The following is a 13656-nucleotide window of genomic DNA, read 5'->3' as shown; positions in this document are numbered from 1 at the left end:
CCCTCCTCTGGACACGTTCCAGTTTGTCAGTGTCCTTCTTGAACTGTGGTGCCCAGAACTGGACACAGTACTCCAGGTGAGGTCTGACCAGAGCAGAATACAGTGGCACTATTACTTCCCTTGATCTAGATGCTATACTCCTATTGATGCAGCCCAGAATTGCATTGTCTTTTTTAGCTGCCGCGTCACACTGTTGGCTCATGTCAAGTTTGTGGTCAAACAAGACTCCTAGATCCTTTTCACATGTACTGCTCTCAAGCCAGGTGTCACCCATCTTGTATTTGTGCCTCTCATTTTTTTTTGCCCAAGTGCAATACTTTACATTTCTTTACATTCACTTTTACATGCTCACTTTTGATTTATACTTAATGGTACTAACAAGGTACATTGTTAATCCTGAAATGGCAATTCAGAAAGTCCAATGTGGCAGCAACCACTTGCCGCAACCTACCTGGGATGGCCTTGCAACCCCCTGGTTGGTCCTAACCTGTGTTGAAGACCCATGACATAACAGATACATCTCTGAAGGGCTGTTTGGTCCAAGTGCAGTTTAACTATGCAGTTCTTTAAGAAGTGCAAGGAGGAGCCTTGGAGTTGGCCATCAACAGTCTTTATTTAATTATGAATGGCATGGAGAAAGTGGACAGAGAAGATGCTTTCTTCCCTCACTCATAAGACTAGAACTTGTAGACATCAATGAAGCTGAATGTTGGAAGGTTCAGGATAGAGAAAAGAAATGACTTATTCATGTAGCTCATGGACAACTCTGGATCTCGCTCCCCCATGAGGCAGTGATGGCCACCAGCCTAGGTGGCTTCAGTAGAGGATTAGACAAAGTTATGGAGAAGGAGAGGGCTATCAATGGCCACGATGGCTCTGCTTTACCTCCACAGCTGGATGTAAGTTCCCAAATGTCAGTTGCTGGAAATTGCAGGAGGGGAGAACAGGTTGCTGCACTAGATGGACCATTGGCCTGATCCAGCAGCCTATTCTGATGTTTGTAAAGGTAAAGGACCCCTGACATTTAAGTCCAGTCGCAGACGACTCTGGGGTTGCTGTGCTCATCTCGCTTTACAGGCCGAGGGAGCTGGCGTTTGTCCTCAAACAGTTTTTCTGGGTCATGTAGCAGCATGACTAAGCCGCTCCTGGCGAAACCAGAGCAGCGCACGGAAACGCCGTTTACCTTTCCGCCGGAGCAGTACGTATTTATCTACTTGCACTTTTTGGCGTGCTTTCAAACTGCTAGGTTGGCAGGAGCTGAGAGCTCACCCCGTCACGGGAATTCAAACCGCCGACCTTCTGATCGGCAATCCCAAGAGGCTCAGTGGTTTAGACCACAGCACCACCCGCGTCCCAATGTTCTTAAGTGCCTCTAAATCTATACAAGTGTGGACTCTCTGACTGATAAAGAACCCTGCATGGCCAGCATTCCTGATCACCTTCAGAACTTCTACTGGAACTTTACCCCAAGGCCTACCGACTGGTCAATCCATCGCAGTATTGCTGCTGTAAGTGTCAGCAGCTCTGCAGGTTCTTGGACAGAACCCACCAACTTCCTATTCTTTTTCTTTATGCGCCAAGATACCTGGTTCCAGCCTTGCGCCCAGGTGCCCAACGAACTTCAGAAAACCCAGTTGAAGGTGATGGGTTGATCTCCTCTACTGTCTGGTATTTGTCACTAATGCATGAATATTCCACCATTTCGCACGGGGGCTTCCTTCCTCCTGCATACATCAGCAGAGCACATATAAGCACACCCTGTCCTGCACACACACATTCACACTGTTCTGCCTTATTCTGGGTCATTGCCTATACACAGAGAGAAGCTAGGGCTCTCAAACCACTGTTTTCTCCAGCAGCCACTTCCTGGGTTGATTGTTTAGGCAGCTGGGTACGTCTCTTGGTTTTTAAGAAACCTTGTATGTTCTCTTATCGGGTGTGTGGTAAGGCAAGCCGCTGTGTAAAACCTCAAATGGGACAAAACATCTTGTATTTTCTTTTCTTTGAGCCGACAGGGAGAGAGAGAAGAAGAAAAACCATATATATATGGGATTTATCTTAAGATAAGATAAATCTCTCCCCAGCAGTTCCATTTACTTGCAGCGAGTTTCTCTTTGATATCGCTAAGTTGCATGGAAGCCTGTAGGGCCCGCAGTCAGATTAACGATCTGTAAGGAGTGTTTTGTAAGAGTTTTATCTGTGATTTCTCAAACAGACTTTTTCTTTTATAATATATATATATATATATATATATATATATATATATATACACACACACATATATACATATACATATACATATACATATACATATACATATACATATACATATACATATACATATATATATATATATATATATATATATATATATATATTGGCATGCATGCAGGGATGGCATTAAGAGAGTGCTGCTCCAAAGCCCTTTTTAAAAGGGGTGCTTCTGTTCTGCTCCATACTTTCAGTTAAAAAAAAAAAGAGTAAAAAGTGTTATTTCAGCAGTCCTATAGGAATTATTCTTGATACACTATTTTGATTGTGTTTGCAAAGCTTGGAGGAGGATTACATGCAGGAAAAGGAAAAGTCTGCTTTTTCAGTGGGAACAGAGTAAGCCGTAGAAATACTGCATGTCCTAATTCAGACTAAGAAAGCAAAGCAAATTCTACAGTCGGGATACGTGATCAGAGATTCAGGGCTGCCTCTGGAAATGGTATGTCTGCATCAAGTTCCTCTCCACTTCCTGCAATGCAGGTGTGGTGAACTTTTGGGCGAGGGGGTCAAATGTACCCTTCCACAACTCTCGTATCTACCCTTTAGGACTCTCTGCCCTGGCTCTCGCTGGATGAAGAACTTGAACTATGATCCCAATTTCTGCCACAATATTTAATCTGTACTGTGTATAGGCAACACAAGGGTTAAAAAGCACAGTGGGTGATATGCCATCAGATGATAAGCATGGCTAAGCAATGTGAGACATGGAGCCAATGGGGGACATGACCCAAAGTCTTTGCTTTGAAAAAGTGAGGTGGGTACAGCTTTAGTGCGGCAAGCAAGGCAAAAGGTCAAGGTAATGGACCCTTGGACTGTTCAGTCCAGTCAAAGGCGACTATGGAGTTGTGGCGCTCATTCCGCTTTCAGGCCATGCGAGCCGGCATTTGTCTGCAGACAGCATTCCGGGTCATGTGGCCAGCAAGACTAAACCACTTCTGGTGCAACAGAACACCGTGACGAAGGTCAGAGGTCACGGAAATGCCGTTTACCTTCCCGCCGCAGCAGTACCTATTTATCTACTTGCACTGGCGTGCTTTCAAACTGCTAGGTTGGCAAGAGCTGGGACCGAGCAATGGGGGCTCACCCCGTTGCGGGGATTCGAACCACCGACCTTCTGATCGGCAAGTCCAAGAGGCTCAGTGATTTAGACCACAGCGATGGGCATGCCTTTGGGCAGATTGTACCATTACCCGCAGAGGTACGCTTAGCCTGTACAGTGGTACCTCGGGTTACAGGCGCTTCAGGTTACAGACTCTGCTAACCCAGATATAGTACCTCAGGTTAAGAACTTTGATTCAGGATGAGAACAGAAATTGTGTGGCAGCGGTGCAACGGTATTGGGAGGCCCCATTAGCTAAAGTGGTACATCAGGTTAAGAACAGCTTCAGGTTAAGAACAGACCTCCAGAACGAATTAAGTTCTTAACCCAAGGTACCACTGTAGTAGAAACTGGGCTTTTAGTGTTGCAGATCCAGCTCTCTGGAATCAGTGACTAATCAAAATCTGGCAGGCACCTACTGAGTACATTTTGATTCTTTGTTTAGGAAAACTTTCCCAGGGGTGTAACCCACTTATTTGTGGAAGATCAGTTTTATATTTGATGAAATGCTTTCTTTGTTTTTAAAGTGAGTATGTATGTATGGTTTTAAAAAACTTTTAGAGCTTGTTGTATTAATTTTCTTAATTAATTTTCTTGTATTAATTGGGACTACAATTCCCATCATCCCTGACCACTGGTCCTGTTAGCTAAGGATGATGGGAATTGTAGTCCCAAACATCTGGAGGGCCAGAGTTTGCCTATACCTGTCTTAGAGCATTATTCTGTGCTTTCTTTTTTTGCTCTGTATACCACTTTGATGGCTTTATACCTTGAAGGGCTCCATAAATGTGTTTCTTACTATTAATGCCCCTCTTAGTTCCCCTCCCCCCAAAAAAACTAAAAAGCCCCAAATGCTGTAACCTTTCCTCAAAGGGGGAGTTATTCCAGCCCCTTTAGCATTTTGGTTGTCCTTTTCTACACACACCCACACACCCACATATGTGTACACAGAGGAAAGTTATGTGAGCCTTTTCAGACCAGTTTTGTTAAGATTAGCCCAGATGGCTGTCAAAATAGCTGGGGGGGGGGCTTCAAGGGGAAGCACTTGCTAGGAACAGAATAATTTGTTTGTTGCGTTTTTAAAGCCCACTTTTCCTAGCTAATTTTCATTGAATGTTTTCAACATAAAAGTTGAAAGTTTTCTACAATAAAAGTCAAACCTGTCTAAAGACAAAAGAATAACGGAAGACCAAAACAAGGAGAAAGAAAAATCAAGAAATAGAGGGACAGACAAGATAAAGAAAAGAAGACATCCACTTTGGGCTTTGGGGAGGGTCTTTTCATGAGCCATGGGCATTCTCCAGCTCTCTTTTTGCCATTTCTGGCGCCATGCATATATGTGGTTATGTGTGGGTCGATCGTGCGAACATCCAGGGCCAGATTTAGGTTTGATGAGGCCCTAAGCTACTGAAGGTAATGGGGCCATTTATATGTCCAGCTGTCCTTTGTCAACAGCAAATTGTCACTGTTCTTTGTGTTGAATATATGCTATATGGTAATTTATGGACCTAAGGTAAAGGGACCCCTGACCATTAGGTACAGTCGTGGCTGACTCTGGGGTTGTGGCGCTCATCTCGCTTTCTTGGCCAAGGGAGCCGGCGTACAGCTTCCGGGTCATGTGGCCAGCATGACTAAGCCGCTTCTGGCTAACCAGAGCAGTGCACGGAAACACCATTTACCTTCCCACCAGAGTGGTACCTATTTATCTACTTGCACTTTGTGGCATGCTTTCGAACTGCTAGGTTGGCAGGAGCTGGGAGCTCACCCCGTCACGGGGATTCGAACCGTGACCTTCTAATTGGCAAGTCCTAGGCTCTGTGGTTTAACCCACAGCTCCACCCGCGTCCCATTTAGGGACCTAATAGGTATCTAAAGCCATTTGTATGTAACAAAATATGTATTTTATCAAAGTAATTATTGAAAAAAAATTCTTTACATTTTTGGGGGGCCCCAAGAGAGTGGGGCCCTAAGCTATAGCTTGTTTGGCTTATATGTAAATCCGGCACTGCATACACCTGTATAGTGGAGCTTGACTACACCCCAGAATCTTAAACGGTGAGAAGCCTGCAGATGTGCAGGGGTTAATGCTGTTGACAGTCCGGATGATTTCAATGTGCGTGGAGCCCAGCAGAGTCTCCATCCAAGCCGAATGCCTATAACATATGTATAATTAAAATTTCAAGCAGGGCGCTTTGGTGATAGGCATGGGCTGACCCTTCCTTTCTTGAGCAATTTCGCACCTGCAAATTTGGATCGCGACTCACAGCAGGGCCCAAACGCAGGAAGGTGTGAGATGAGCCTCAAGCATCGCGGCGGACCTTGTCATCACAAGCAGAGCACTTGCTTTCATTGCAGCTGTGCTGCCATGGTGGACAAAGAAGAATGATCAGTGAATGTTAGGGCTGCAAGGGAGGTTAACTTGGAAGTTAGCTTTTCAGGTAAAGGTAAAGGGACCCCTGACCATTAGGTCCAGTCGCAGACGACTCTGGGGTTGCAGCGCTCATCTCGCTTTACTGGCTGAGGGAGCCGGCGTACAGCTTCTGGGTCATGTGGCCAGCATGACTAAGCCGCTTCTGGCGAACCAGAGCAGCAGAGAAATGCCGTTTACCTTCCCCCCTGAGCGGTACCTATTTATCTACTTGCACTTTGACGTGCTTTCGAACTGCTAGGTTGGCAGGAGCAGGGACTGAACAACAGGAGCTCACCCCGTCACAGAGATTTGAACCGCCAACCTTCTGATCGGCGAGCCCCAGGCTCTGTGGTTTAACCCACAGCGCCACCCGCGTCCCAGCTTTTCAGGTAGAAACCATTAATGTAGATGCAGCTCAGGGGATTAGATCTGTTCCAGATGTTCATTGGAAACTCCACCTATTCTGGTTTTGTAGCAGCTGAGCTACACCCATGCCACCGTCCACCAACTGCACGGGAATATAAACTAAGAGCAGAATCCAGTCATCCTAAAAGTCTCTCTTTTTTCCTAAGGCTAAGTTTCTGTGAATGTGACCAACATGTTTTGAAAGTATATTGCGATAAGCCACAGCGCTTCTGGGGTGTGGGGATGCCTGTCTACCTCCCTATTGCAGCGGCTCTTTGCTTCTTGATGCTTCTTTTCAGAGGCCTTAACACCTGTGGTGGCTATTCTGGGGTAAAAAAACCACCAGTTCTTTGCTATCTCATGAGGGGGTGGGAGGTGGGTTACCTCCTTGAACTGAAAGAAGAAAGAACTTTAAAATGGTTGTGAGTTAAAAGAAAGAGAATGGAGTTTTCTTATGTTAATAGATGCTAGAGTGGTCTGTGCTAAAATACTGAGGGGAAGTGTCAGTATTGAAGGAATGGTTATTAAAAATTAAGGAATTTATCTGCTGTGAGCAAAATAAGGTACCTCTTGTGTAAAGGGAGGATAGCAAAAGAAAAGAATTAAATAAACCAATTTGAAGACTGTGTTGGTATTTTTAAAATATTGAACTGCCATTAAGAATAGTTGTTCTCCTTTCTTATAAAAGAAATGCAGTTTTGAGCTTTAGAAATATTTTGATTACCTTTTTATTTCTTTTCTTTTTTTTGCTGTTTAGTCAAACATTTTGTAATTGTGTTTGGACTCGGAGATTGTGTGTGTGTGTGTGTGTGTGTATCCTCAAACAAGAAAATTAAAATGTGAAACAAATTACCTCCTTTAAAATCACCTTTTCGGTTGTCTGGAGCTTACATGATGGAGCCGGCCTATTCAGATGGAAGCCAAACGGAAATGTTGTGAAGATGAAAGCATTTTAAAATCCCCGGCTTGATTTTTAATTTTCAAAAGCGATATTGCTGGAACGTGCTACCAATCCCTGGTGACATTTAGGGAAACGAGCTTTCGGGAACTACTTCAGTAGCTCGGGGTGGTTGATATTCCTGCGTTTCACGGCTGTTTTGAAAAAGATCACAAAGGTTTTAGGAAATTAAGAGGCAGGAAACTTACTGGCAGAGGGTTATTTGCTGGGTTGTCTTTTTTTTAGGACAACACAGGGAGAAAATGATGCAATGGGAGAGAGATGATCGGGGGAAGAGCTTTTCCTGTTTATCTCAGGAGGAAGAAACCTCCAGATGGATGCTGATGTACTACAACTCCCATCATCCCTGACCATTAGCCATGCAGGCAGGCGTCTGATGGGGATCAGAGCACAGCAACATCTGGAATGCCACAGAATGATCTGTAGCATTCCTGCCAAGGCCAGGAGAAAATATGAGGGAGACAGTGGAACAGCGCCAGTGCTTTTTCCCCCGGGGGTATGCATACCCCTAAACGTTTTGTGAATCTAAATTTGGCCTCATTGAGGGGCAGTATTTCAATATGAGTAGAAATATGAGAGTACCCTAAACATTTTTTAATAATAATAATATAACATATCATTTATACAGTGGTGCCCCGCAAGACGAACGCCTCGCAAGACGGAAAACCCGCTAGACGAAAGGGTTTTCCGTTTTGGAGGCGCTTCGCAAGACGAATTTCCCTATGGGCTTGCTTCGCAAGACGACAGCCCATAGGGAAATCTCCAGGACAGTGGGGAAGCGCAGCTCGTCTTCCCCGCTGTCCTCGGACCTCCTCCGAAGCCTGGCGGCGGGGCGGGGACACCTCCTCCCGCCGCCGGGCTTCGGAAGGATGCCCCGATGCCGGGCGGCGAGGCGGGAAAGCCTCCCCCCGCCGCCCGGCTTCGGGGCGGGAAAGCCTCCCCCCGCCGCCCGGCTTCGGGGCGGGAACGCCTCCCCCTGCCGCCCGGCTTTGGGGCATCGTCCCGATGCCGGGCGGCGGGGCAGGAACGCCTCCCCCCGCCGCCCGGCTTCGGGGCATCGTCCCGCTGCCGGGCGGCGGGACAGGAACGCCTCCCCCCGCCGCCCGGCTTCGGGGCATCGTCCCGAAGCCGGGCGGCGGGGCGGGAAAGTCTCCCCCCGCCGCCCGGCTTCGGGGCATCGTCCCGATGCCGGGCGGCGGGGCAGGAACGCCTCCCCCCGCCGCCCGGCTTCGGGGCATCGTCCCGATGCCGGGCGGCGGGGCGAGAAAGCCTCCCCCCGCCGCCTGGCATCGGAACGATGTCCCGAAGCCGGGCGGCGGGGCCGCGAAGCCTGGGCGCGCTGGCAACTCTCCGCAAGGAGCGCCCAGGCTTCGTCCCCCCTGCTTGCCTTCCCAGGGGCTTTTAAATCGCCCGGACAGCGGAGAAGTCCTCCGCTGTCCCGGGCGATTTTAAAATGCCGCCAGAAGAGGTCGGGGGAAGGCGGTTTCCATAGGAACGCATTAATTGATTTTCAATGCATTCCTATGGAAAACCATGCATCGCAAGACGAAAAACTCGCAAGACGAAGAGACTTGCGGAACGAATTAATTTCGTCTTGCGAGGCACCACTGTACCCCACTCATCTGACTGGGCTTCCCCAGCCACTCTGGGCGGCTTCCACCAAAATATTAAAATACAGTAATGCATCAAACATTAAAAGCTTCCCTAAACAGGGCTGCCTTCAGATGTCTTCTAAAAGTCTGGTAGTTGTTCTCTTTGACATCTGGTGGGAGGGCGTTCCACAGGGCGGGTGCCACTACCGAGAAGGCCCTCTGCCTGGTTCCTTGTAACTTAGCTTCTCGCAGTGAGGGAACCACCAGAAGGCCATCAGGGCTGGACCTCAGTATCCGGGCAGAAATGATGGGGGTGGAGATGCTCCTTCAGGTATACTGGGCCGAGGCCATTTAGGGCTTTAAAGGCCCTCAGGGCTGGACCTCAGTATCCGGGCAGAATGATGGGGGTGGAGATGCTCCTTCAGGTATACTGGGCCGAGGCCATTTAGGGCTTTAAAGGTCAGCACCAACACTTTGAATTGTGCCTGGAAATGTACTGGGAGCCAATGTAGGTCTTTCAGGACCGGTGTTATGTGGTCTCGGCAGCTCCTCCCAGTCACCAGTCTGGCTGCCGCATTCTGGATTAATTGCAGTTTCCGGGTCACCTTCAAAGGTAGCTCCACATAGAGCACATTGCAGTAGTCCAAGTGGGAGATTACCAGAGCACACACCACTCTCGCAAGACAGTTTGCGGGCAGATAGGGTCTCAGCCTGCGTACCAGATGGAGCTCGTAGACTGCCCTGGACGCAGAATTGACCTGTGCCTCCATGTACAGCTGCAAGTCCAAAATGACTCCCAGGCTGTGCACCTGGTCCTTCAGGGGCACAGTTACCCCATTCAGGACCAGAGGGTATCTGAAGAAGTGTGCATGCACACGAAAGCTCATACCAAGAACTAACTTAGTTGGTCTTTAAGGTGCTACTGGAAGGAATTTTTTTATTTTGTTTTGACTATGGCAGACCAACACGGCTACCTATCTGTAACAGGACCAGAGAGTCCTCCACACCTGCCCGCCTCCTGTCCCCCCAAAACAGTACTTCTGTCTTGTCAGGATTCAACCTCAATCTTTTTTTTTAGAAAAAGAAGCACTGAACAGTGCCGTGCAGTGTGCCCGACCCACCCCACATGCAACCAGAGATGACCTGGCAGTTGCACCCCTGTAATGAACAGCGGAGGAAAGCCCATAGCTCAGGGCTAGATCATCTGCTTTGCATGCAGAAGGTCCCAGGTTCAGTCCCCTGCACAGGGCTTGGAATGTCCCCTACCCAGGAGAGCTGCTGTCTATCAGCACGGACAGCGCCGGGCTTGATGGACCAATGGTCTGGCTCAGCCTTATAAAGAAACTGGCTTTATATGGCTACTAGCCGCAAGGGCTAGGCGGTACTTCAGAGATAGTAGGTCTCTGAATGCCCGTTGCTGGAAATCACAGGTGGGAAGAATTCTGCTGTGCTCAGGTCCTGCTTGTGGGCTTCACATGGTCCTCTGGTTGGCCACTGTGAGAACGGGATGCTGGACTAGATGGGCCATTGGCCGGATCCAGCAGGGCTCTTCTTACATTCCCTAACTCTGTGTCAGGTGTCCGTGCAGGAGCCAGGCCCTGTGACCAATAGGACTCTGCAGGACTGGGGCCTTCCTAAGTTTGTTCTGAAGAGGCAAGGCAGGTGAGGCTAGTTGGTAACTCACAGCACCTGGTGGCAAGAGCCGGGAAGGGATATAAGGTCAGCATTTTCCCTTCGGCTCTTTGCCACAGTACCCCTTCACTGCTTTGCTGCGTTTGGTTCCTTGACTCCTTGCTTATTGATCCTCGGACCCCTGACTTTGTGACTCCTGGCTTCTTGATCCTTGGACCCTTGACTTTGTAACTTGTTGCTTCCTGATTCTCGGACCCTTGGCTTTTTGACTCCCAGCTCTCTGACCCTCGGACTCTTGGCTTCCTGACTCCTGGCTTCCTGACTCCCATTCTTGCTCCCACTCCGCCATCTTGCCCCTGGTCCCAACGTCCCCAGCTGGGACTTTGATCGCCCGTGAACCAGACCATGACACTCTGAAGCTCATTCCAACCCCACTTCTATCTCAACTATTGCCTTCTCAAGCTGCCTCATCTCAGACTTTGCCATTCCCTTTATGTTCTGTCCCTTCTCTTTCGTCTTTAAACATGATGGGGTGTGTGTGTTATTTTATTTTTTGAATTTCATACCTCAACTGGACTGACATTGACTTGAGTGGCACTTTGAAAAACTTCCCTTCTCAGATTATTACTATTATTATTTTTTTTTTAAAAGAATGCATTTGAAGCACAACGAAGAGCATAGATTGCTATCTTCAGTAGATTTCCCTCTCATGTTAACAACTGAAATGTCAGGTGTAGTGTTGAGGGAGCTGATTGGCAGGCAATGGTGAAGGATTCGGAGAGGGGTGTTCTTAATTTTCAGAGCTGTTCTGATTTTCAGGATGTGGAAGCTCTCTTGTTATCTCTGGACACACACCCATAAAGCACATATGGTAGGGGTTTCCAACCTTTCACACATGGGCACCATGCTCTCCATGGAAGGTCCATGAAACGTCTCTGTAAATGCGGCCATCAGAAATCTATGCTGCTCGGTTTCTGTTTGCATCGGCTCACCCTGGAAGCCGTGGATCAGACACCTGCTCTCCTTACCATTCTGAGCAGAAGAAAGGTGGAAAGAGCTTTTTTTCGTAAGTGAGCGTGGCAGTGGCTGATTTAATTGTCTCCCTCCTCCCCACCCCCTTCTTTAATTGGGGAGAAAATCTACACCACTTTATGCTCCTCCCTGCTCTTTTAGATGTGGCAACCGTTTGGTGCAATACCACCAAGAACCCTTTGGCAGCCATTTTGTGACTGGCACCCACAGCAGTTCTGCAAAATTTCACATGTGCCTGCTGGCCCTACAAAGGTTGATGGCCCAACCTGTGGTGCCATCTTTGTCCTGTTCTGCTGGATCTTTAGGGCTCAGCAGAGCCAATGTGGTGTAGTGGTTAAGAGCAGTAGACTCGTAATCTGGTGAACCAGGTTCGCGTCTCCGCTCCTCCACATGCAGCTGCTGGGTGACCTTGGGCTAGTCACACTTCTCTGAAGTCTCTCAGCCTCACTCACCTCGCAGAGTGTTTGGGGGAGGAAGGGAAAGGACAATGTTAGCCACTTTGAGACTCCTTCGGGTAGTGACAAAGCAGGATATCAAATCCAAACTCTTCTTCAGCAGAGGAGTTGAGGTAGCAAAGCAGGTCAAGTCAGCTCTGGGAGCAGGTCATCAAAGTCCAGACAAGTCTCTATAAGCATGTCAGGAGCCTGGGCAGTCCCAGTGGGCCCTACTGGCTGAGACTTGTCTCAGCCAAGCACTGGGGCTACCCAAGGCTTTGTCTATGCATCAGTTGGCCCTGTGTCCTTGAGAAACTGGCTGTGGTGACTTCAAGGCCCCATGTCTGATTCGACAGGATTAGGATGTCATCGGGAGCTCACTATCCAAGTCCAAGGATGGTGGGAAAGCTAAGAGGAAGGGTGGAACCATAACTTTCCTGATTTCTGTATTTTCTGTATTTAACATTTCCAGGCATGTTTAAGCTTTCTTGACTTTCTTGATGATGATGATGATGATGATGATGATGATGATTAATACAGGGATTTTCCAGGACAGCAGCAGTCTGCGCCTCTTCCTCTTGATATGTGGTCTGAGAAGAGTCAAGGATCCTCTTTATTTAGTTGATGCTTTTGCAGGTTGGTACCCCCTTTCTTTCTTTTTCGCTTTGTAGCAAATGCAGGATTGGTTTTGATTCATTATGTTTCTGTGATTCTGTTCATTTAAAGGGATCCCAAAGAGGCTTACAAACGATAAATAATGATAGCATGATGGAACATAATAGAACATCACAGATACAGCACAAAACATTTAGAATAATTAACAAATCGTCCGTGAAACAATGACACTCTGTTAAACTGTGTTAACAAAGCAACTAAAAAAGAAATTCAGGTAGCTGCATTGATCTGACGCAGCCGAAATAAATAAATAAATAAATAAAAAATTGCGCAGTAGCACCTTATAGACCAACTAAGTTTGTTCTGGTATAAGCTTTCGTGTTTCTCTGTCTTGTGATTCCTGATGTCAGATTTATGTCCATTTATCCTTTGGCGTAGGGTTTGTTCAGTTTGTCCAATACAGTGGTACCTCGGGTTAAGTACTTAATTCATTCCAGAAGTCTGTTCTTAACCTGAAACTGTTCTTAACCTGAAGCACCACTTTAGCTAATGGGGTCTCCTGCTGCTGCAGCGCCGCTAGAGCACGATTTCTGTTCTCATCCTGAAGCAAAGTTCTTAACCCGAAGTACTATTTCTGGGTTAGTGGAGTCTGTAACCTGAAGCGTATGTAACCATAGGTACCACTGTATAGAGAGCTGAATGTGGGAGTTCAGAACTTAACTGGTTAAGTGTTCTGAGCTGTGCGTCAGCTTTCTGACGTCAGCTATGGAAGCTGGGAGGAGTCTGGGAGGAGACTGTACTGTTGTTGTTCTCTCTGTGTGTCTTGAGAGAGACGGACATGTTTTAACATGGCTGCAAGCAGTGATGGACAAATGTTTGAATAAAAGCTGTAAATAGACGGATCTGTCTGTGTATGCTTGCATGGAGCAAGGGAGAAAAAGACTGTTTTACACCGCTGTAAGCTACTCTGCTAAGCCGTGGCCAAAGAGACAGCAGACTTTGGTGCGCAGCTAGAAGGAAGCGTGCCGGACGCTGCAAATGACTGATTGGGATCGTAAAGCTGTCTATGAGTACACGGCTCAACGGTCAAGCTATCAAGATCGTTATCTTTGACAGGTTATGGAAGGTCAGTAAACGCTCGTAAAACAGTCGGTGTGAGCTCCAGGAATGCTTTGAAGTCGGCACGGAAGCTAGCCGGAGGTTGGAAG

At 47.6% G+C, this 13656-nt stretch overlaps 1 protein-coding gene across 2 annotated transcripts in view; it reads left to right on the top strand.

The window, feature by feature from the left end:
* Positions 1-13656, top strand: part of GLT1D1 (glycosyltransferase 1 domain containing 1) — a 72284-nt gene that overhangs the window by 22562 nt on the left and 36066 nt on the right. For both annotated transcript variants that reach the window (XM_081842285.1, XM_081842284.1), the window contains one exon: positions 12374-12469. In XM_081842285.1, coding sequence (XP_081698411.1) covers positions 12374-12469 — 96 coding nt within the window. The remainder of the gene's footprint in view (positions 1-12373; positions 12470-13656) is intronic.

The sequence above is a fragment of the Podarcis erhardii genome (assembly GCF_964252035.2).
Source record: "Podarcis erhardii genome assembly, chromosome: 15".
Taxonomy (NCBI): Eukaryota; Metazoa; Chordata; class Lepidosauria; order Squamata; family Lacertidae; genus Podarcis; species Podarcis erhardii.
This window is presented reverse-complemented; position numbering and strand designations above follow the sequence as displayed.